This window comes from Zootoca vivipara, chromosome 6 (genome assembly GCF_963506605.1).
Source record: "Zootoca vivipara chromosome 6, rZooViv1.1, whole genome shotgun sequence".
Taxonomy (NCBI): domain Eukaryota; kingdom Metazoa; phylum Chordata; class Lepidosauria; order Squamata; family Lacertidae; genus Zootoca; species Zootoca vivipara.
Window position 1 is genome coordinate 86,582,138 of NC_083281.1, and position 24,727 is coordinate 86,606,864.

At 48.3% G+C, this 24,727-nt stretch overlaps 1 protein-coding gene across 2 annotated transcripts in view; it reads left to right on the forward strand.

Moving 5' to 3' along the window:
* PAX7 (paired box 7) overlaps nt 1-24,727 on the forward strand; it is a 142,846-nt gene that overhangs the window by 84,228 nt on the left and 33,891 nt on the right. For both annotated transcript variants that reach the window (XM_035118987.2, XM_035118990.2), the window contains exons 6-7: nt 11,367-11,532; nt 12,813-13,009. In XM_035118987.2, the coding sequence (XP_034974878.1) occupies nt 11,367-11,532; nt 12,813-13,009 (363 nt within the window). The remainder of the gene's footprint in view (nt 1-11,366; nt 11,533-12,812; nt 13,010-24,727) is intronic.

A 24,727-nucleotide genomic window follows, 5' to 3' on the forward strand; every position in this document is an offset into this window, starting at 1 on the left:
TCAGGCAGACTCCTTTGTTTTTGATTTCTTAATGAAATATATTTCCACACACAGCTTGGCTGTTGCTGGCTAAGTGCTACTGATTGAAGGCAAGCGCAGCGGGATGAAAAAGGTGATGTTTCCGTTGTGAACATGCAGAGCCTTCAGCTGGATCAGGCAATGGCCCATCTAGTCCAGCATCCTGATCTCACAGGTGCCTGTAGGAAACCCAGGAACATGATTCGAACACAAGAGCATGCTCCCTTCCTGCTGTTTCCAGCAACTGGTATTCAGAAGCATTGCGGCCTCCGAAGCATAGACATCATGCTAGTAGCCAGCGATAGCCTTCTGGTTCATGAATTTGCCTAACCCTCCTTTAAAGTCTTCTAAATTGGTGGCCATCACTGCCTCCAGTGGAAGCGAGTTCCACAGGTTAAACTTGCACGACATGAAAAAAGACTGTATTTTATCTGTCCCGAATCTTCCAACACTTAGCTTCATCGGATGCAAGAGAGAGGAATTCTCTCTGACCACTTTCTCCATGCCATGCCATAGCTGCCAAGTCTCCCGTTTTTTGTGGGAAACCCCCGTATTTATACCCATTTCCCGCTGTTATCCCGAATAGAGAAAAATCCCGTAAATCCCCTGAATTTCCTACCTGCCAGGGAGACTCCTTCTGCGCATGTCTGGACATGCGCAGAACCGATTTCGGGTGCCGCTGTGCCCATGTCTGGGCACCAGAAATCGGGCACTGCCGGCACCGGAAGTTGCTTCTACGCATCTCCAGGCATGCATAGAAGCAACTTCCAGTGCCGTGCTGCTGCTGATCCCAGATTTTTCTTACTGGGAGTTGGAGGGTATGTGCCATGCATGATATAAGCGTCCATCATGTGGCCTCCTCCCCACCTCCTCTGTAAACTAAAAAGCCCCAAACGCTGCTTCCTCTCAGGGAAGTCGCTCTATCCCCTTGCTCATTTGAACGCCCTTTTCTGAAACATTCCCAGCTCTGCAATGTATTTTTTGAGGTAAGGCAGGCATCTGTTTCCTTCTACCCAAAGAGTTTTGGCTGTCAGGATGACGAGGCTAGACAGAACCATAGAACTGTAGGATGGTGGAGTTGGAAAGGATCCCCAAGGATCCCCTAGTCCAACCACCTGGCTAAAGAATCTCTGGCAGATGGTCTTCCAAGCTGTGCTTAAAAACTTCCATTGAAGGAGAGTCCACCAATTTCTGAGGAAAATCTGCTCAGCTGCCAGACAGCTCTTACTGACAGAAAGTTCTTCTTGTTGCTTAAGCTGGAACCTCCTTTCTTGTGATTGGAATCCATTGGTTTGGGTCAGGCATCCCCAAACTTCAGCCCTCCAGATGTTTTGGACTACAATTCCCATCTTCCCCGACCACTGGTCCTGTTAGCTAGGGATCATGGGAGTTGTAGGCCAAAACATCTGGAGGGCCGCAGTTTAGGGATGCCTGGTTTGGGTCTTTAACAAAATAATAATAATAATAATAATAATAATAATAATAATAATAAGCCGGATCTGATTAAAAGTTGTGGTTTCTTTTTTAAAGAAACAAAGTGTCTGCTGGAACAGAATAGGGTTTGCTAGCCTCTACAGTGAAACCTCGGTTTATGAACACCTCGGTTTACGAATTTTCGGTTTACGAATGCCGCAGACCTGTCTGGAATGGATTAGTTCACTTTCCGTTACTTTCAATGGGAAAGTTCGCTTCAGTTTATGAACGCTTCAGTTTATGAACAGACTTCCGGAACCAATTGTGTTCATAAACCGAGGTACCACTGTACAGCCAGTGCCAAGCCGGCCTGCTGAATTTTTTGGGGGGGGGGGAATCTTTGCTACCGTTCTGTATTTTTATGGCTTCAGATTATACACCTTGGTTCCCATTTTTATTTCAAACTTATTTTTTGAATGCACGTATAACTGGTCAAGTCTATCATCCTGGCAAGCCTGTAGAAAAGGGGAACACCCACCACACCACCCCCAGGCCCAATTTCTCACTCGCCTGTGAACTTTTGGGAAGTCAATTGCTCTCAGACACAGCCTACCTCGCAGGGCTGTACTGAGAAAAAAGAGGAGGGGTGTGTCCCGCAGTTGAACAACTCTTAACATCAGCAAGCTCTTCCTAAGATTTAGTTGGAATCACCTCTCTTGAAAGAGAGCGAGAAGGAAAAGATGGCATCCAAATCAAATCAAATACCTTTATTGGCTTCACAGTATAAAACATTTCAAGTCACCGGGATAATTAAAAGGACAAAGGGTGAAGCTGTTGAGGACCATAAGGTCACACTGTAATCGTGTGCAGATAGATATTCTGCTTCACCCTGTCTGTTCCCTGAAAGGATGGTTCGCTGGGAACCCTTTCTGGTGAAATTGTCGCTAAAAAAGAAGCTACTAAGGCAGTGATACCTTTGTCCCGATCTGCCAGGAGAAACCTCATTTGGCGACTTCTCGGATTGATAGGCCAGAGGTCCAACGTTTTGCTCAGCATCAGTTGGTGAGGTCTGCTGTGTAAAGTGCAATCTAAGAGAATGTGGTCCATTGAATCAGGCACTCCTTGGTTGCAGGCACACAATCAGGCTTGATATGGAATAAAGTGGTACCTTGGTTTACAAACTTAATCTGTTCCGAAAGTCCGTTCTTAAACTGAAACCATTCTTAAACCGTTCCCTAATGAGGCCTCCCGCCGCCAGTGCCCTTCCGCTGTTCAGATTCCGTTCTTAGACCGAGGTAAAGTTCGCAAACGGGGACACTACTTCCAGTTTTGCGGAGTTCGTAAACCGAATCGTTTGTAAACAGGACTGTTCTTAAACCAAGGTGAGAATCTGCCTTTGGTCACTGCGGAAAGGATAGCATTTAATCTCGCGGTCATAAAGGCTCTTTGATGGGAGGGGAGTTGTAGATCCTTTAGATATTTGGCACGGATTCTGTAGGGTGTTGTGATACCTAAGGCCTCTGGAGAACAGGATCTCGGAGTATGAGGTAACAAGCGCTGTCTTTCATGGTTGTAGAGCCGCTGCTGGATTATTCGGAATACAATGGTACCTCAGTTTAATAACAGCCCTGTTTACAAACTATTCGGTATAAGAACTCCGCAATACCGGAAGTAGTGTTCCGGTTAGCGAACCTTACCTCGTTCTACGAACGGAATCCGAACGGTGGAAGGGCACCAGCGGCAGGAGGCCTCATTAGGGAAAGCGTGCCTTGGTTTAAGAATGGCTTCGGTTTAAGAACGGACTTCCGGAATGGATTAAGTTCATAAACCGAGGTACCACTGTATGTAACTTTCGTCACATGCTCCAAGGTTCTCGAGAACAATGCCCAGACTACAGATTTTATCTTAAATTGCTCCATACCAAAATAATTCCCTTTCTTTATCTGACAGCAGAGTTTGCAAACCCCCACCCCACCCCGGCTACCACCATCCAAGCCAAACCTCCAAGGCCCTGCGGCCACTTCTGTTTTGCCAGAAGGCTCTCAGCAGCTGTTCCTCCACTTGCATTCTTGATGGCTTTCTCATTCCGTCAGGCTGGCACGACTGGTTTCTTCCCACCACTTCTAAGCCAGCCGCCCCTCTCCCTCCCTCCCTCCCCACCACCCCCACTTGTAAAATTTTCTGCGTATCTGAGCAGATCTTTTTACTGGCTCTCGAGAGCTACAAATTCTGAGCCCGTCAAGTTCTTGATGAAGACGGGAGGGAGAAAGCCGGGGGGCGGGGGGGAAGCACCACAAAAGCAATTTAGAACTTTGGGGAAGAAGAAAAAATATTTTTATCAAATATTTTTATCAAAGTTCCAAAAGTTCCACATAAAATTCATATACTATCATTGACTTCTCATCCCATTTTCCTTGATGTTTTTCTTATCTCCCCCTTTGCTGCGTCCTGCCTTCCCTCTTTTTTAACATGGTCGTAACACAATAATCTTTAACTGTTCTGTTGCTCATAGTTCAAAACCTGTTCGCGGACTCTTCATGTCGAGGTATTTCTTTAAATCATCCAAAAAAGTTTTCCATTTTTAAAAAATGGAGATTCTCTCATTTTAGCTGTTATCTTTTCTGATTCAACATAATCCATTGCTTTACTTATCCATTCTTCTTTTAGTGGGAACTTCTTCATCTTTCCATTTCTGTTTCCATTTCTGAAAAAGTCTGGCAACCTTATTTATGGTTTGTTTGTTTGTTACATTTATATTCCATTTTTCCTCGAAGGAGCTCTATGTGGTGTACATAATTCTTCTCCTTTCCTTTCCCATTTTATCCTTCCAACGACCCTGTGAGGTGGGTTTTACTGAGAGACAGCGGCTGGCTCACGGTCACCCAGTGAGTTTCATGGCTGAGCAGAGATTTGCAGATCATAGAATCACAGAATTGCAGAGTTGGAAGGGACCCCATGAGTCATCTAGTCCAACCCCCTGCAATGCAGGAATCTCAACTAAAGCATGCATGACAGATGGCCACCCAACCTCTGCTTAAAAACCTCCAAGGAAGGAGAGTCCACCACCTCGCATGGGAGACTGTTCCATAAGAGCTCTTGAATTTAATTCTTTTTCTCCTCTCCCCAAAATGGTGTTGGGGAGTGGATAATCACCGCCATACCCTGTTCTAAGGTTGCACAACCTTTCAAGATGATGCAACCTAAGAATATGCAATAATAATAATTCGGGATGCATTGCAACCATCAATGCAGATCTCCTGGTGTTGCCTTTCAGCTGGACCAGGGTTTCTCAATCTAGGGTCTCCAGCTGTTGTTGGACTACAGCTCCCATCATCCCTAGCTTGCAGGACCAGTGGTCAGGGAAGATGGCAATTGTAGTCCAGAAACAGCTAGAGACCCAAGTTTAGGAAGCCCTTTGGTTCCCTTCCAATTCTACATTTTTTAAATTCTATTATTCATCTGTACACATACCTGGGCAATGCTTCAAGATCTTGTATTGGAGTGACTTAAGTTGTGTTTTCTGTGAAGTTCCATCATAGTGACAGAACCTGCACCACTCCCTTGAAACTCGTGTTTTTGGTATTCCTAAATGCTCAGTTTTGGAGCATATTAGAACAACTGATCCTCCTCGCCGTCCTTCTCCAGGGTGACCCAAGGAATCAGTCCTCCATGGCCTACTCAACAGCTTTCTCGCTGATTGGCTCCTGCCAAAATTGACATCCTTCTCAGTGGCTCAAAAGCTCCCCCTTTCATTCTGATTGACCAGCTCTGGGACACTGGAGACAGGGACACTGCTGCAAAATCAGCAACGAGTTTTCAACCCTCCGGGGAGCGGGGGGGTGCCATGGGTGGGTTAAACCATTGTGCTGCTTGGGCTTGCCGATCAAAAGGTCGGTGGTTCAGATCCCTGCGATAGGATGAGCTCCCATTGTTCGGTCCCAGCTCCTGCCAACCTAGCAGCTCGAAAGCACGTCAAAGTGCAAGTAGATAAATAGGTACCGCTCTGGCGGGAAGGTAAACGGCGTTTCTGTGCACTGCTCTGGTTTCGCCAGAAGCGGCTTAGTCATGCTGGCCACATGACCCAGAAAAACTGTCTGCGGAAGCGGACAAACGCCAGCTCCCTCGGCCTTTAAAGCGAGATGAGCGCCTCAATCCCAGATTCGTTCGTGACTGGACTTAATTATCTGGATTCCCTTTATCTTTATCTTTACCTTTACCTTCAACCCTCCACAACTTGTGGTGTTGGAAAGTCCAACATGTTGGCTGGTGAGCTCAAGGCTTCAGCCCCTGCCGGTTGCTCCAAATGTAGAGAAACCAAGATGACAGATCATTTCTGGGAAGACGAATCTCTTCTCTCTGTTTCCACTTAACCAGCTTGCTTACCCTCCCATCGCTCTTCCCTCAACATCAAGTCCTCATTAAGCTAAGGAGGCTCCCAACGGGACTTCTCTTCTCTTAACCCCCCCCCCCCTTGCAAGAAGATCTCCACCTTTTTCCCTCCTTGCCTGACAAATTGTGGGAGGTGACCCAGAGCCGGTCTAATTTATTCCAGCCCCATCCCAGCAGGAAAGTGTCTGTGCAGCTGCTGGGTTGGGAGAGAGCGGAAACAACTGTCGACCACACCTCTGGTCTCCCTTGCATTGGGCCGAGTGCGCGCTGAGCATTGGCACATGTAACGTTTTGCTTTCCAGCATCACACTGCTAAATTGCTATGAGAGTTAGAAGCCCTCCAGTTACAGGGTGCTGTGAAAGGGGGCCAGGAAGCGAGAAGTGTCTGACAATGGCTCCAAAAAAATCTGAAGTGCATTGTGATTTCTAGCAAGGAGAGAATTTGAGGGCAGGGGAGGTCCGCAGCAATGCTTAGATTTGCCTCCCAGCTTTCTACACTCTACGACAGCCTGGATAGCTCAGTTGGCTAAAGCGTGGCGCTGATAACACCAAGGTTGCAGGTTCGATCCCCCGTATGGGACAACTGTGTATTCCTACATTGCAGGGGTTGGACTAGATGGTCCTCAGGGTCCCTTCCAACTCTACAATTCTGTGTGGAACTTTGGGGCTTTTCATTGCCATTGCCCTGACTCTCAGATGACTTCACTTGCCCTCAGTGACAGCTGTCTTTTTGCCAAAACTCATTGGCTGACATAGCCACCTGTGGCACTATCCTGCTTGCTTAGTGACTCCTAATAGGCTTAAATTTTAAGGGTCTCTTGGGCCAAATGGGAAGGGAAAACATAGCTGTCATGGTTAGAAGCTAGTGGCATCCTTCTCTTCCACCATGAATCGGTCTGATCCTCTTTGAAATGGCTTTGGGGAGAGGAAACCTCTGAAAAGGAGCAATGTCACCCGCACCCAGTTGATGAGTTTTGCACTCAGGTGACAGGGCTGTGTTTTTATAGGCAAGTTTCTTCAGCTAGTGATTTACACCTCCTCACCCGAGGAGTTTGCCATCTGTTTCTGGCAGATGGCAATAACAGAAGTCAGAGCAGAGTAAAAGCTGGGAAGGAGGCATCTTTCGAATCGAGTCTGTCCTCCATGGTTGGGACAAGAGTTTGTTTAAGTCAGTGTCTTCATATTCCATGTATCATATTTGTGGGGGGAGGACCCACCTGTGTTGGGGAACAGAGCCTGAAGTCAGACTTCAAGGGGGCTTCAGCAGAGTGATGCCATTGGGCACCTCACCCCAAACACAAAGCCCTGGTCGCTGGATCTAAGAGATCTATGTGGCCCTTCAGAAGGTTGAAAGTGGCCTTCAGGTTGCAAAGGCTTCCCTATCCCTGCTCTTTCATCACTGTGCCACCTGTTGGCTCGCCAGGCAGACAACCAATGAGTGAGGCAGGAAGTGACATCTCCATGGCCTCTTCCTCCTTACCACCACAAGTTTATCTGAGTCAGAAGCTGGTGGGGGGAAAAGGTGGGTTTCAATGGTGAGCAGAATGAGCAGGTCTGGGGGGGACGGTCTCTTATCAGTGGGACTCTGTAGGGGTGCAAAGCCCTGGCAGATGCCTCATTATGTCCCTATCTACACCAGTCATGCCCCTCACCCCTGCCCCCCAAGAAAAGAATTCTAGGAGTTGTAGTTTGTTAAGGGTTCTGAGAGTTGTTGTATCGCAGGGAGTTGGGCTAGATGACATTTGGGCCCTTTCCAACTCTTCATATGAATGAGATCCCTCTTCCCCTCCCAGAGCAGTTTAATAGCCAACACTTCTTCCCAAGGAACTCTGGGAATTGTAGCTCTGTGTAAGGAGTCTCCAGACTCAGCCCCTTTAATGAACCACAGCTCCCACAATTCTTTGGGAGAAGCCTATTTAAAAAGGGTGTCCTAATGAATGCCTTATATCTATGGTGTGAGTATGGCCCATGTCATCATTGGTGGAAGTGGTCTTTCGGGTAACACTGCCCCCCCCCCAAGCCAGGAACAATCCTATGGTGCAAGGGGGCCAGAATCCCTCTGGGCTGCCTCCTCACTCCTCTCCCCCATCTTCAGAGTTCGATATCTGAAGGAATTGACGGTCACTCTGAGATTAACTCTCTCTCTCTCTCTCTCTCTCTCTCTCTCTCTCTCTCTCTCTCTCTCTCTCTCTCTCTCTCTCTCTCTCTCTCTTGGGTAACCCGATTCCCTTGGCAAGAGAATCTTTTTAGTGGCTGATAAAACCTTCACTGTGGTGGAGTGGAAACAGGTTCCCTTTGATGTGGGTCTTCAATTTCCCTCTTGACGCTCAATCCTGTATATTTTAACCGCCAATAAACTGATTTATAAGCACATCTTTCTTTCTTTTTCCTTCAGAAAAAAAGTATCTCCAGCCACCTTTAAAAGAATTGGTAAGAGGGAGGGGGATATTGCCAGCGCAAATGTCAGGGATGTACGGTCTTTTTGAATCTTCTTGCGGGAAGGAAGACAGGTCCCTTGAAAGGATATTAGCCGTGGCAAGCCCATGAAACCTCTATGATTAGTGGCAGTCGAACAAATAAAGGAGCTGGATGTGCCCCCAAAGGACTCTTGCATCATAGCATATCTGCCTCAGTTTCATGGAGTTATCCAGCTAGCTTCTGCTGGAGAAACAATCCTTGGTTTCGTGGTTCCTTGTCCTTAATCAACAAAGGTGAAAATCCTAACAGTATTAAATCCAGTTATCGTAATGGCACAAAATGATATGAAAATCACCCGAAAAGTTTCCAATGGGTGTAATGAATCTAGGGAAGGGCTGTAGCTCAGTGGTAGAGCATCTGCTTTGAATGCAGAAGGTCCCAGGTTCAGTTCTTGGTATCTTCAGGTAGAGCTGGGAGAGAACCCCTGCCTGAAACGCTGAAATGCTGCATTTAAAGGAAGTAGAGTTCTGCTGAAGTTTGCTAGGGACAGTAAAGGCAAGTGATGGTCTAGTTCAGAAATTTGTTGTCAGACCTCAGCTCCCATCAGTCCCAGCTGCCAGCATGGTCAACTGTCAGGGTGATGGGAGAGTTAGACTACAACAACATCCAGATGGCCACAGGTCCCCCATCCCTACATTAAAAGAAGGCATGGTTGTGACGGAGACCGGTTGGGGGCAGTGAAGCCAAATGACAATCTAGCTCAGGGATGGAGAACCTCCAGCCCTTCATTTGTTGCTGGACTCCCAACACCCATCAGACTTCATGGCAAGTGGCCAAGGGTGATGGGATTTGTGGTCCAACAATAGCTAGAGGACCACTGGTTCTCCATACCTGAACTAGACCATAGCTTGCCTTTATTGCCCCAAGCTACCTCCATCACAACCCTGACCATCACTTGCCTTTGCTACCCCTAGCTACCTTCACAACAGCTGGAAGGCACCATGCTCCCCATTCTCACCAGAGGTTTGGGGTCCATGGGTTAAGGAAGCTCTCTCTTTTGCTTGTCCCTAACCTGCTGGGAATGCATTTAGCTTGTCAACCGCAACACAAACTTAACACACCCGCTCCGATGGAGATGTGGAGTCAGCTGGAAGGGTTTGAGTTCCGAGTGTACACATAACCACCTGCACACACACACAGGTCAAATCCCCTGACCGCATTGCCAGGTCCATTAAATGTGGCTCAGTCCACGTCTCTGCATCCGTGTGTGAGTTTTGCTGGTGGAAATTATCCCTATGGAGCAAGAGTGTAATGTAGCCCTCAATCTCCAAAGAGCTGCAATTTAAATTAAAGTCCTCATCCATTCACCCAGTGACTGCAGATTGAACGAGACTCCTAGCCCGAGACACCTGAGTTTCCTATTACAGTTTCTTCCATATGGGTGCAAAGTAGATGCTCTACTACTTTGTTATGCCCCCTCCATGTACTCATGAAAGCTCCCACGTTCAGTCCGCTGCTGGGCATTTCTCAAGGGGACAGGCCATAGCTCAGTGGCAGAGCACTTGCTTTGATTGCGGAAGGTTCCGGGTTCAGATCCCAGCATGCAACCCCAGGCAAGGCTGGAAAAAGGATCCCTACCTGAAACCCTGGAAAGCCATTGTTACCAGCCAGTGCTGACAAATGTGAGCAAATGGACTCGTGGTCTCAGAATAAGATAGCTGTTCCTATTTAAACCAACATTTTTATTCCAAACTATGGGGACTAGAACCTTGCTTCGTTTTTAAAGAAGGGGCCATAACTCGGCGGAGGAGCATCTGCTTTGTATGCAGAATTTCCTAGTCTTTTGCAGCATCTCTAGGTAGGGCTGGGAAGGATTCCCTGTCTGACACCCTGGGGAGTAGCTGCCGGTCAGTGTAGACAGTGCTGAGCCAAATGGACCAAGGGTCTGACACCTGTATAAAGCAGGTTCCTAGGTTCTATGGATGGGGAAGTGACATATCCCAGTGGAAGAGCATCTCCTTTGCCTCCAGGAGGTCCTAGGTTGTAACAGACCCAACATCTCATTTAGAAAGGGGTGCGGGGATCAATGTGAGACTACCAAAGAGAGAGAGCTAACTTTCCCCGCTTGGCCTTCTCAACATGCTCAGAGTCGTCGACCAAACCTTAACTAGAAACACACAGATCAGGCTCCCCAACTCAACTTCTCCACCGCCCCTTCAGCTTTTAGGGTTTTTGTGTTGTTATTCAATTCCACCTTCCCCCCCCCCTGCTCTGCCAAGCCCTCTCCTGTTGCTGTGAAATTCAATCAGGTCTCCCAGACCCCTAGGCCCTGGAGAACTCGGCAGCTGCATTCTCCACTGTCTCGAAAGCTTAGCCCCGTCCCCTTCTCAAACCAGGATCAGCCCTGAGAGTTTTTGGATTCAATTGAAAAATGAGTTTTAAAACATATAAATAAATAAATAAAAACCAAACACAGATCGCAGCTGGAATACATATGGTACAATTTGATTGGCTCAGATAATTGTGCACCAGGATTTATGAGGAGGGGAAACGGAGGGGGAGAGCATATGGAGGGTTTCTTTCTTTAGCCACAATTCCTGCTTTGCAGGGGGTTGGACTATATGTTCTTTGTAAGTTACCTTCCAACTCTCTATGATTTTAAGTCGGCTACCTTTTACTGCAGTGTTTTACTGCGAAGCAAGCACGGATTGCCAGAAAATAATTCAGAAGGGCAGAAATGGCCCTGATAGGCCAGAGTCGGCTCTGGTGACCATCCATTGGGATTTCCGGGACCCGATAATAAGACAGTGGTCAGCCACTGGCAGACGGGGGCGGCGGCAAAGGAGGGACTTCCTGTCTGCTGCCCTGCTCTGTCCTGGCACCTAGTGGCCATTTTTTGTTTTGCACAGAGCCTGTGCAAGAGTAGGCTGGATGATGGTTGCGACAGGTGGTGACGGCCCCAGAGCATCAGATCATTTGTGGCACTTGCTCTCTTGACGATGACAAATGGAGATGGTCCATAGCTCAGGGGACAGAGACCCTTCTCTGCATGCAGAAGGTCTCAGGTTCAAACCCTTGGCATGTGTCTTACCCCATAACTTCCTGCCTTCCTCTCTCCCTTCTCCCAGGTGTGGTTCAGCAACCGGCGGGCACGGTGGCGCAAGCAGGCCGGGGCCAATCAGCTGGCAGCATTCAATCACCTGTTGCCGGGGGGCTTCCCTCCGACTGGGATGCCCACTTTGCCTCCTTACCAGCTGCCAGATTCAACTTACCCAACCACCACCCTTTCCCAAGGTGGGTGCTGAGGGCTTGGGTGGGAAAGTGGGTTGTTTCGATAGGTGGATCGATGGATGGCGTTTATATCAAAACTTTTCCTCCAAGGAGCTCAAAGTGGCACGCAGGGTCCCACGCATCCCTCCTTGTTTAACCCCCACAACAATCCAATGAGGAGGTTTAGGCTGAGAGGCAGGGACCGGCCCAGAATCACCCAGTGAGATTCACGACAGAATGTAAGGATTTGAACCCTGGTCCTCCCAGGTCCTAGTCTGACTGGTACAGAGTGGGCAGAGCCAGAGCCAGGGATTGGCTGAGCCAGAGCCAATGATAACTGAGTTCTTCAAGGGGCAACAGTGAGACTCAGGGCTTATCCACAATTCCTCTGTTCCCACTGCTTTCCCCTGGAGAAAACCACTCGGAGCAATCAGCAATTTGGATCGATCCCCAGCATCTCCTAGTAAAAGTCTCTTCCAGCCTTTACCCTGGCATCCTTCCAAATCTGCAGTCTCTGTTCACACCTCGGGGCAAGGGGGAAGGAGTTCTTCTTGCATTGCCAATGGCTCTCGGTGGCTCTGTTTCTTAACGGCCCTAGCGAATTCCTCTGCAGCTTGTATTTCTTGCTTCACGGCTAAAATAATCAAAATCCTACCATTTCTTAATTTCTAGGGTTTAGAGGGGGTCCCACCCAAATCTATAACATGCCCCCCTTCACTTTAGCAACAGGGACAGCTTTCCACAGCTGGGCATGAGAAAACAACAGGAGGTTACTAACAGCATTCAGAGCAGATAGTTTGCTTCGGTTTAGTGCTAAATTGGTTCTCCCTGAGAAAGGAGTGGGGCAAGGGAGAAACCGCTTAGACTCATCCCTAGAAAGCGTGGGTCAAGCAGAAAACTGGATAGCTCAGTTGATTAGAGCGTGCCGCTGATAATGCCAAGGTTGCAGGTTCGATTCCCATAAGGGGCAGGTGCATATTCCTGCACTGAAGGGGGTTGGATTGGATGATCCTCGGGGTCCCTTCCAACTCGACGAATCCATGATTCAAGTGGAAGCGGAGGAGGGGGAAGGTGACAGGCAGGGCCACCCACTGGACTAGTTGTAAGAAAGTAGGCAGGGGGGCAATGCCCCATTCACCCCAATGGACCAGACCTCCACTGCAACAGGTGGTGGGAACATGATTTGGGCTGCAGGTCAAGATGGCACCTCCACCTTCCCATCCATGCCAGCCTTTCCCCAAAGGAACACAGTGATGGTCAGTGATGATAGCCTGCTTCTAACCTGATGCTTCATTTCCCCACAGATGGGGGCAGCACTGTGCACAGACCCCAGCCTCTCCCACCATCCACCATGCACCAGGGAGGGTTGGCTGCCGCCGCCGCAGACTCGAGCTCCGCCTACGGGACCCGACACGGCTTCTCCACCTACTCTGACAGCTTCATGAACCCCGCAGCTCCTGCCAATCACATGAACCCTGTCAGCAATGGCCTCTCTCCCCAGGTAGGCTGCTCGCCTGTCTTTTGCCATCGTCTCCGGCCTAAACTGTAGGCAATGCATGAGGAAACTGGGAAAACGCATGGCCCCCGAGAAGAGCTGCAGGTCCCACGTGTCCTTAGCTGAGTGCCGCAGCGTTTTGTTCATTTGCTTATTGCTTAAAGCCGGGATAGGGAGCCTGCAGCCATCCAGAAGGCGTTGGATGACAGCTCCCATCAACCCTATGCTGGGTGATGGAATTTGGAGTCCAACAATACTTTGAAAGCTACAGGTTCCCCATTTATTGTTTCCCCCCCACACTCTTCCCCAGAAGACTCCCAGAGTTGCTTACCAATATCAAAAATGATTCATTTTCTTCAGGCTTACAATCTGATCGCTGTGACATGAAAGGAAAGGGGATTGGAAGGGTGGAGGAAAGAAGCAAAGCTAGTTACTAGTTCTTAGGTAGTTGAATAATTCTACAGGTGTGTGGCTGAGTTTTAGATCTGTGGCGTTGCCAGGTCACCCAGTCAAAGACGGAAACGGAGGCCTTCAAGGAAGGAAGGAAGGAAGGAAGGAAGGAAGGAAGGACCTTTAACAAAGTGCCACCACATATTTGAGGACATCCCACGATGTCTGCTTAGCCCCGATTCTGTTGCAATGCAGATGCTGAGTAAAGGCCCTCTTACGCCTTCAGGACTTTGGCTTCCTGGCGCAGCTGGTTTTAGGATTTGTTGTTGATCTCCAGATGTAATGGTCAACCTTGCTTTTTTTGTGATTTGTCATGAAGGTTTTCCCCATAAGCTGCTTTGAGGTGTGACTTTACAGACAAATTAACCAGTGAATTCCGGTGTTGTCTTTGGGAGCGTCTGTTTGAAAACCATGAATGAATAGTTCCGGGTAATCTCTGCTAACCGCAATAGTGGGAGGCGAAATCGTAGATACCAACATGCTATGTCCATGCATCTTCCTATTGCATTATGTTATTAGATGGCGCTGTGGTTAAACCACTGAGCCTAGGGCTTGCTGATCAGAAGGTCGGCGGTTTGAATCCCTGTGACGGGGTGAGCTCACGTTGCTTGGTCCCAGCTCTTGCCAACCTAGCAGTTCGAAAGCACGTCAAAATGCAAGTAGATAAACAGGAACCGCTACAGCGGGAAGGTAAACGGTGTTTCCGTGTGCTGCTCTGGTTTGCCAGAAGCGGCTTTGTCATGCTGGCCACATGACCTGGAAGCTATACGGCGGCTCCCTCGGCCAATAATGCGAGATGAGCGTGCAACCCCAGAGTCAGTCATGACTGGACCTAATGGTCAGGGGTCCCTTTACCTTTATTAGACAAATATTTATTGATGGATGCGGTGGAGGACCTTTTGTCTCCAATTGTCAGGGAGCAGTCAGACAATTATTGAGCAGTATAGCTATATCTGGAGGAACACAAGAGGACCCCCATTCTTGTATTAGAAGAAGTCACTGCTGGTCAGTGTAGACAATACTGAGCAAGCTGGACCAAATAAGCAGCTTCCTAACACATGTTAAATGTATCCCCCAAGTGGCCGCATTACAAATAGTACAGAATAGGTCTTTGGCGAAGTTATCCCACGGTCCTTAAGGGTGTTACATCACTAAAGGAGAGCAAGAGTGGCAGAGGGTGATTGCGTCAGGCCTTTTCTTGACTTGGATGGCTTCTGTCTCATTTCCTCTTCTCCCCTCCTTTTTTCTTCAGTGTCTGTTTAAGTGTAATAAGCATTTAAATGAAGTACTGTATTGCCTGACCAGGGATGGAAAGGAGAGGAGGAGGAGGGAGAGATTTGGGAAGGAGGGGAGAGAAGTAGAAGGGGGTGTTAAATAGCAAAGAATTAGGGTGGGGGGAGGGAGAAGATCAGATGCAAATCACTAGTAGAAAGGAAATTATGTGCAATTACCCAGCAAAACTGGGCAGCTTCTGCCCACCCCTGCCAACAAGATCTCATTAATAAGCAGAAAATAAGATTGAAATGGTGTGTAAAAGAGGTGGAAAAATGAATTTGAATGCTGCATTTGTCCACAATTACCCCCTCGTTCACACATATTTTATTGCAATTTTTTTATTATTATTCTTAATCTTTCCATCCCTCAAAGCAGATTGGGAACATCCTGGCATTATGGTTGCAGAGGGAGAGGCATTACGGATTTCCCTCTTTTTTTTCTTTCCTTTCTGCCCCCCTGAAAGAGACTCTGCCCGCTCTCAAATTTGCAAAGGCCGGGCTGGCGGGGATCAGAATTCATTGCTTCGGCTTATCGCCGTGTAGGAACAAGTTCTTTTCCGGGGGGAAATGCCCGACCTTCAATTGCGTGGCGAGGCGTCCTGCAATGCGTCTCTTTCTCTTTTTCCCTCTGTAGGCGGGAACGCAGGAAGCTGCCTTAGGCAGAGACAGGGCATTCGTCTCGTCCACCTAGCTTAGTGGTGCCTGCACTGACTGGCAGTGGCTCTGCAGGATTCCAGAGGGGTTCTCCCCCCCCCCACTTGGAGGGGCTGAACATAAGAAGAGCCTGCTGGATCAGGCCAATGGCCCACCTAGTTCAGCATCATCTTCTCATGGGAGAATTTGGAGGCAGAGAGTTGTTAGGTTGGTAACATCAACATGCTAGGGAGGGATAATATTAAGAAGCACTTCTCATCCCCCAAATGATAGAATTGGCACAGTCATTTTTGCACTTCCGTTGAGGAGGCACATTCCTTTTGAGAGTTATCTGGGAACATAAGAGCCTTCTGGATCAGGCCCGTGGCCCATCCAACCCAGCATCCTTTTGTCAAAGTGGCCAACCAGATGCCCCAGTGGGCAGAATCTGACCACAAGAGCTTTCTCTCCTCCTGCGGTTGCCAGCAGCTGGTATTCTTAAGCATCACTGCCTCCTCTTGTGAAGGCAGGGCATGGTCACTGTGGTTAGGAGCCATTGATAGCCCTCTCTTCCTCCATGAAGTCGTCTAATCCTCTTTTAAAGCTGCTCCTGCAGCAGGGAGTTCCGTAGTTTAACCATGCACCACACGAAGGGCTTTCTTTGATCTGTCCTGAATCTTCCAACATTCAGCTTCGTTGGATGCCCTCGATTTCCAGTTGTTATGAGAGACAGAGGAAAAACCTTTTCTCCATCCGTTTCCTCCATGCCATTTATCATTTTGTAAACTTCTGTCACCTTGCCTCTTACTCACATTTCCTCTGAGCTAAAAAGTCCCAAATGCTACAACCTTTCTTCCTAGGGGTGTCTCTCCTGGAACCTGAGCCTGCAAAGCAGCCACCTCCTCTTGCCTCCTGCCCGCGCCCTGCCTTCCTTTAACTCTCTGCCGAGATCATAAGGAGACCCCACTCCAAAGGTCCATTGAGCCCAGCATCCTGTTACCAAATGCTCCAATGTGAAGCCCGCAGTGGAGTCTCCCTCCAAGGAGGCGGCAGTGGGGGCCACCAACGTGGATGGCTTCGGCAGAGGATTAGACAGAACCATGAAGCCCAAATGCTGTCCGTGGCTGCTAGCCACCATGGCTATGTTCTGCCTCCACTGTCGGAGGCAGTATTTGCAAACCCTTGGCTGGGAGAGTGCTGCTGCCCTCAGGTCCTGCGTGGGGCTTTCCATTGAGGCATCTTGCTGGCTACAGCTGCACCCGGGTGCTTGGGCCATGTTTGCAGGTGAAAGAAGAGCCTGCTGGATCAGGGCCACAGGCCCATTTGGTTCAGCATCCTGTTCTCGCAGGCTGGGGCCAGGGTTGCTTCTGAAAACCAGTTTCTGGAAACAGCAGGAGGTCTTGGGCTTGAGACCTGTTTCCCATTAGGTCATCTGGCTGGCCACTGTGGCACCAGGATGCTGGGCTACATGGGCCATTGGCCTGATCCAGCAAACCTTTTCTTTTATATTTGGTTTTGTTTTGTTTTTTGCATCAAATGGATTTCCTATTTCCATAAGGCATTTGGAAACAGAGGCTCCCGTTTTTCTCTGCCTCCCCCCTCCTTCTTGCAGAAAGCTTTGCTGAGATCCTGACAGCTCAGTATCACATACAGTACAGCCTTCGCTCCGTAAACTTTTAACCTAAACGATCCCACAAAGCTGGCATTTCTTCCCAGTCAACTTTTCCTTTCTTTCTTCATCCGCCCCCCACCCCCATCCAGAAGAGCCATCTGCTCCTGTCAGTTAGATTCCTGGGCTGAGGGCAGTGGGAAAAACCAGAGCAAAAACACATCTCTCTCTTCTGCTTTTTTTTCTTCTCATGTGAAAAGAGAGAAGTTTATTTTCCAAGTTGGGATTTCCCTGGGATTTGAAGGATGGGGGGGTGTGCATTGTAAGAGAAAAGAGGGGTTCCTGCAGGTGCCTTTGTAACAGAGATCATTTCCTTTCGAAGCTGAAAGCCTTTTGATAAATTTTATAAATAGGGCCTGCTAAGCATGTGGACATTTATTTATTTTTACTTTCCACCCATTTCTTTTTTTCTTTTTGGTATATATTTATTTATAAATAAAATGCAACAAAAATTCTTCTTCTTTGGCGATCACTCGTAGCCGAGTAAGATTGTCTTCCATAAACACGATTTTAACAATGGGTCCGTAAGTGACTGTACATGCAACAAAGTGTAATAGCAGGTGACAAATGAAATGCAATAGCAGTAGAATAAAAGGAGCTATCGGGAGCCAAATATATAGGAACAGAATTCCGTTGCAAATTCACATGTAACGAATTCATATCCCAAAAGTTCCATGTACAACAAATGGATTTACATTCTCCTGTACCTTTTTACTCCAGCGCATTATGAAAAGGCTGCATTTTTCAATGAAATTGTTGTCTGCCCTTTCTGGTTGTCACCATATATGTAAGCTTAACCATACAAACTATGTCCCATCTTTATTTTTCAACTTTGATTCTCCCCCCTTTCATTTTGCAAAAGGCCGCACTAATTTGGCTTTTTCGACTGGAACAATTTTGTCATGCCTGGGGCTATTATTATTGTTTATTACTACATATATATCCCACCTTACTACTTCCGAGGCTCTCAAAGTAGCAGACATAGTTCTCCTATCCATTTTATCCTTACAACAACCTAGCGAGGTAGGCTAGGCTGAGAGTGAGTCACACACACCCCAGTGAGCTTCATGGCTGAGTAAGGATTTGAACCCTCGTTTCCCAGGTCCTCATCCAGCACTCTAACTGCTACACCTCAATGGCTCTAGGGATGGGGTGGGATGGAGAGAGAAAGAGAATTTTAATTTAGTTTGCATTTGAAGATTAATTTATCAGATTGGCTCATCCTGAAAAGCGCATGAGCTGAAATGCAGCCATTTTTCCATAGAATCATAGAATTGGAAGGGACCCCAAGGGTCATCTAGTCCAGCCCGCTGCAATGCAGGCATCTCAACTAAAGCATCCCTGACAGATGGCCATCCAACCTCCACTTAAAAACCTCCAAGGAAGGAGAGTCCACCACCTCTGTTCCACTGTCAAACGGTTCTTAGCACCAGAAGGTTCTTCCTAATATTTAGTCAGAATCCCCCTTCTTGTAACCTGAAGACACTGGTTCGGGTCCTGCCCTCCAGAGCAGCAGAAAACAAGCTTGCTCCATTTTCCATGTGACGTTTTGCAATGCTGTTCTGCAACCTGCGTATAACTGCATATGTTGATGAAAATGGCATGCCGGGAAACATCACCAGGAAACTTGCTTTGCAAAAAATATGTACATGTCAGGGGCGGGTGCCAGGTGCAGGCCAGTACTAACTCACATGGTGCCAGGGAACTTAACTCTTAATTCAAAGAAACAAGCAGCTTGGGAGGACAGGCCTAGTGAGCACAGCGACTCTTCCCCAAGGATCGTGCCCCAATGAGGCAGTTGTGAGAACTGAAGGTCTTTGCCTTCCCACAGTTGCCTAAGCTTCCCCCTCCTTCTGATCCTTCCCAAGCAATCAGAGACTCCATCAACATGCCTGTCCCTGCTTCATACTGCCCTCTTCTGATTCTGGGAAACCAGCAGGAAGGGGAGCTGATTACAGCAGGAGGTGGAGACCCCCTGACTTCTTCAGCAACCTGCCTGATCCCTGTCTCTTGCCCCGCCCCGCCCCCTTAAGCCTCTGATTCTGCCTCTGATTCTGGACTGCTCTCTGCCACAGCCTCTTCCTGCTCACTAAACCCTGTTGCTTCTTCAGCTTCCAACACCTCCACCTCCCAGTCTGCTCCTTCTTCTCACTCTGTCCATTCATCACCATCCCACCACCAATCCCCTGGCTCTGAGCCTGCTTCCCTTGGGGGTTCCCTAGCTGGTGCCTCCCAGCTCTCTTCTGCATCCAGCCAGTGCATGACGGAACACTAGAATGCTGATGAATTTTCATGAGGAAGAGAGAGAGAGAGACAGAGAGAGAACACATAAGCAGAGAGGAAGTTGGAGAACGTGAGGGAGAGGAATCAAGCCAAGGCTGGGTACATCTTCCCTTTTCTTTGATAGGGTTCCCGCTTCGTGATTGCAGTTTAAAACGGTAACACTTCCTTATGAGGTTGTTTGTGGCTTTAATTGAGAAGCTAAAAGGGTTGCATTTCAGCTGGCTGAAGAGCTTTGGTTAAACCTCAGCACGCGTCACAAATTGAAGCCATGCACAGTGAGAAGTCAAGAACTGCTGAGATCAATGGGTCTTGATCCCAGGATTGCAGTCATGCTGACCAAAATGAATTGCTTATTATGCTTTTGCTATCTGGCATATGTCTGTCTGTATAAAACAATGCATTAATGCGGCTGGTGTTCCTCCAGCACCCTTGATCATTTTTACTGTCCTTGTCTACATCTTTTTAGACATTCAGTGTAGACAATAGCTAGATGGGCTGACTCTGTATAAGGCAGTTTCCTCTTTATATGAGCCTTTAATTCAAAACCTGAATAAACCATAAGGAATAGGATCCTATTTAGAGGGGGGGTTGGGGGGGAGGACCATAGCGTAGTGCTAGAGTACCTGGTCTGCATGCAATTGAGAGGGTGCCCTGTCTCCTGAAACCCCAGAGAGCTGCTTCCAGTCAGTGTCGACAATACTGAGCCAAATGGAGCAGTTCCTGATTATTTTAGCCCCACATCAGCCTCCAGAGCGCACATTTGGGACGGCGTCTTGCGGCATTTTCTGAAGGGCTTTTGTCGCTGTCTTTTTTTGTGTGCCTGGGGGCTTCAGAGCAACTGAGCGATGCCGCCTTGGCCGAGAGAGAATTGAAATGCCTTTTTTTTTTTTTGGTCCTGCTTTATGTGGATTAATCAGGGAGCCTGGGAGACGGGTTCAGGCAGGCCAGATAGAGGGAGAGAAAATGAGAGATTAGCACATTAACGCTGGAGCGAAGAGCGCAAGGAGGCAGTGCCAGGCGACCTCTGGAATTCGGAGGCGGAAGGGCCATTTGGACGGGCTGGAGTGACCCAAAGAGGGAGCCAGGAGGAGGCACTGGGCAGAGGAGGCCCAACCGGGGGGGAGGGGCAGGGGACGCCTCTGTGGAAGAAGGTGCCAAGGATGGAAGCCATTCAAATAAGGAGGCGACACAACTGTGCCAAGTATCTGGGAAGATGGATGCAGAATGTGTATATAGGAAGCCACCTTATCCCAGGGAAGGTGGGTGGGTGTCCTGTTTTTACAGAGGACAGTCCTCTCTTTGAAGGGCTGGCAACCCTCTCTTTTAGGAACAGAGAACCTGTTCCAGGCTGAGGGCCACATTCCCCATGGTGGCAGCCTTCAGGGTGGTGGGTGGGTGGGTGGGACTAGAAATGAAGGTGGGTGGAGCAATGGATTTTGCCCTTGTTTCTTGGGAGGTGGCTGGTCTCTACACACACTCAGTGCACCATTCAGAAGATGAGCCCCAGGATAACCTTCCAGACAGGCAAAAAGCGCTCAAGGAGCGTATGAAGTAGAGCTGGTGAGAGGTGCAAAGGAAGCTTCCTTATGCTGAGCCAAACCACCTGGGGTGTTCTGCATGCAAAGCAGGTGCTCTGGCATGGGCCCATCTAGCTCAACACAGATGGGCAAGATCTGGTAGGAGGACATTAGATTAGACATTGCCAGATATATGTAGCTCATGCATTGGTTACTTCAAGACGGGATTGCTGCAATGCTCTCTATGTGGGGCTTCCCTTATGCTTGACCCAGAAGCTGCAGTTAGTCCAGAATGCTGCTGCATGATTGCTGGTAGGAGTGAGGCTCAGAGATCTGCCGACTGGCTATTGGGCCAACTTCAAGGTGTCACTATATACAACTGCAACTTCTGGATCAGGCTCAAGGGAGGCCCCAGAGTGTATTTTAGCAATCCAGTCTTGAAATAACCTAACTCAGGCATCCCCAAACTGCAGCCCTCCAGATGTTTTGGCCTACAACTCCCATGATCCCTAGCTAACAGGACCAGTGGTTGGGGAAGATGGGAATTGTAGTCCAAAACATTTGGAGGGCTGAAGTTTGGGGATGCCTGACCTAACTCATGAACCATTCTAGGATGTCCCTATTTGCATGGGAGAAATGAGGCTACGGAATAGGATGTCCCTGTTTTCATCGGAGAAATGTTGGAGGGGATGCTAATGTGGCCAGGATTTCCTGTTCCGGATGCCAGACTCGGTAAAAGGCATTTCTTGCCACTGAGGTTCCCCGAGCCTCCGTGGACAGAGCTGGACCCAGAAGGACCCCCAAACTGTGAACCTGCTCCTTCAGAGAGAGTGCAACCGCTTCCAGGGTAAGCAACTGACCAATTTCTCAGGCACAAGAGCTGCTCAGTGCCTCTGTCTTGCCAGGATTCAAGCTCAAATTCCTTTTCCTCATCCCTATCACCGTTGAGTCCAGGCACTGCACAGCCTTTCCTGATTCAGATGCTATGGGGAAATATAGCTCCCTTGACAACATGAGGCCAGTTTTCCTGTGAAATCACCTTACTCCATATGTGCCCATTTGGCCTCTTCAATTGGCAGAACTGGCCCGCTGCACGTGCCACATTATACCCATTCCACATATGTAAGAACTCGATTGCTTAGTGTGGCAGAACCTGCCCTTTGGAACTCCCTGCCTATTGATTTCAGGCTAGCCTTCCATGTCTTCTTTTTGGCTCCTGTTAAAAACAGTCTCCTTTAGACAAGCCTACCCAGATGTTTAGAAAGTTGATGTGAATTTTTGATTGTTTCAGTCTATTGTTGTTTTATTTTTATTTTTTTTAAAAAAAATGCTGTAATTTTTTTTAGTGATATATTTGGGCTTTTTAAAAAAAGAAAAAAAGTTCTTCCTACAACCAAGCAGTGCATAAATTTTAAGAAATAAAATAGGGACCGAGGAAGCTGCCCTCTACCAAGTCAGGCTGTTGGTCCATTCAACTCAGTATTTTCTACACTGACTGGCAGTAGCTCTCCAGAGCTTCCGGCAGGGAACGTTCCCAGCAATCAAACCAGGGCCCTTCTGCGTGTTAGAACAGCCCCACAGACGCGTGATTCTTTGGCTCAGGCAGGCAGGCAGAAGATCAGCCATCCTAGCGGGGTCCGCGGTCAGCAAATGAGTAAATTGATCAAAGGTGTCCATGGCTAGAGCTTTGATGATAAGCCCTGGTCTTTAAGCTTATCGCACCCGGGAAATGAGGGGTATCTCATTGCAGTCAATAAGGACCTGAAAAAGGATCACGGGACTCTCTGGGAGCTGCAGGAGAGATAGGGGTGCTTGGAGAGAAAGAGGGAGGGCTTGCGATCTAATCTCGGTTAAGCAGCCGGGGGGGGGCGGGGAGAGAGAAAATCCTTGCTGCACTCTTGGGAACCGGACAAAGGGGAAATGAGCAGGGTTTTCAACCCACCTACCCCCCACTCTGACTCTGAGTGAATTGTTTTCCTGCATAGGCGAGACTGATTAGCAGCTGCTTGGACTGCAGAATGCCCTGGGGTCCAGCCCCGGGGAGGAGGATGAAGGATAGAGAGCTGCCTCTAACAACTGGAGCCAGTGTGGTGCAATGGGACAGAGTGTCGGACTCTAGGACCTGGGAGAGCCCAGGGTTCAAATATTGCAGCTCCCTGGGTGACCCTGAGCCAGTTGCTGCCTCTCAGTCAAACCTACCTCACAGGGTTGTTGTGGGGATTAAATGAGGAGGGGGAGAACCATGTACACCACCGTCAAATCCGGGGGGAGGTGGGGTATATATGCAGTAAATGAATGGATGAATGGATGAACTAGTCTGCTGTACAAAGGCAAAATGTATATCTGTTCCTCCACCCACATTGTCATCTGGCCCTGCCCCTACTGGCATCTGCCAGCTGCCCCCCTCCCCCCCTTGATGGGAATGTTGCCCTGACAGTCAGTGTAGGAGATACTGAGCTAGATGGACTGATGGCTTCATGCAGCAAAAGGCAGCTTCCTGTGATCCCAGGTTCGATTTCTGTCTTCTCCTGGTTGGGCTGGAGAAGCTGCTGCTGCCAGTCAGTGTCGACAATATTAGGTAGATGGGCCAAAGTTAATCAGAAAGCAGTTTCCTATGTTCCTGTACAAGATGAGGCACCATGTGTCAGTGATGCTGTAGTGCCACGATTCCTGTTTTGAGCATAGGGTCAGTTGATGATGATGATGATGACTACTACTATTTTATTTATTTATTTGTATGCTACCTTTTCCACGGACTCAAGTCAGCTTACACAAATCAAACCATAGGCAAAATACGAAAAGCAGAAAACATATAAACGATAATTGTTTTTTTAAAAAATTCTAATCGAATTAAGACAATGCAAAAAAACCCACCCAAATCTGTTAGAATATAGATAATAAAAATACCACGGTGGTATTAAGGCCCTTTCCTTAAAAAAAACAGTCAGTTCCCAAAGGCCTTTGCCCACCTGCCTGCCTGCAAGGAGGGAGCCAGCCTAGCCTCTCTAGGAAAGGAGTTTCCAAGTCGCCTGGGGGCAGCCACTGAGAAGGCCCTGTCCTGCGTCCCCACCAAGTGTGCCTATGAGGATGGCAGGACTGAGGTAAGGGCCTCCCCTGACAGTCTCTGAGCCCAGGCAGGTTAGGTTGTTGTTGTTGTTGTTGTTGTTGTTGTTGTTGTTGTTGTTATGGGATAATACGGTCCTTCAAATAATGTGGGCCTAAAGTATGCACTAGATGGCCTCTGAGACCCTTCCCAACTTTATGGTTCAGTGTCATAGATACATACATAAAATAACTGCAATAAATTAAATGGAGCTGGAACGACAACATCAACCTGAACCACAATGCAGGATGAAATACACTCTAGCAGTTGATGTAATGATGTAATGTAAATAAAAATGACAGGTGCCAGTCCCTATTAGAGAAGCCACTGTCAGCAATGGGAATAATCCCCCATTGCCAATCATTGCAATGTAGGGGTGTGGGGGGGGGAGGGTTCATGGAAATTGCAACTATGGAACTCCCTTCCACAGGAGGCCATGGTGGTCACCAATTTGGATGGCTTTAGAAGTTGATCAGACAAATTAATGGAGAAGAGAGCTATTGATGGCCATGACAGCTCTGTTCCAGCTCCATCTTCAGAGGCAGCAACGCTTCTGAAGACCAGTTGCTGGAAACTCCAGGAGGGGAGAGCTCTGCTCTTGTGCTCCTGTTCTACTTGCTGATTTCCCCACAGGTATCTAGCTGGCCACTGCGAAAGCAGGATGCTGCAGTAAAAGGGCTGTTTGCTCAATCCAGCAGGCTCTTATTATACTCAGCTGTGGGGAGGGAAGAGGGCAGCAGTCCAGGGAGGGGGAATTCCCACCCCCACCCCTTTGTATGTGTCCTCGCAATCAAA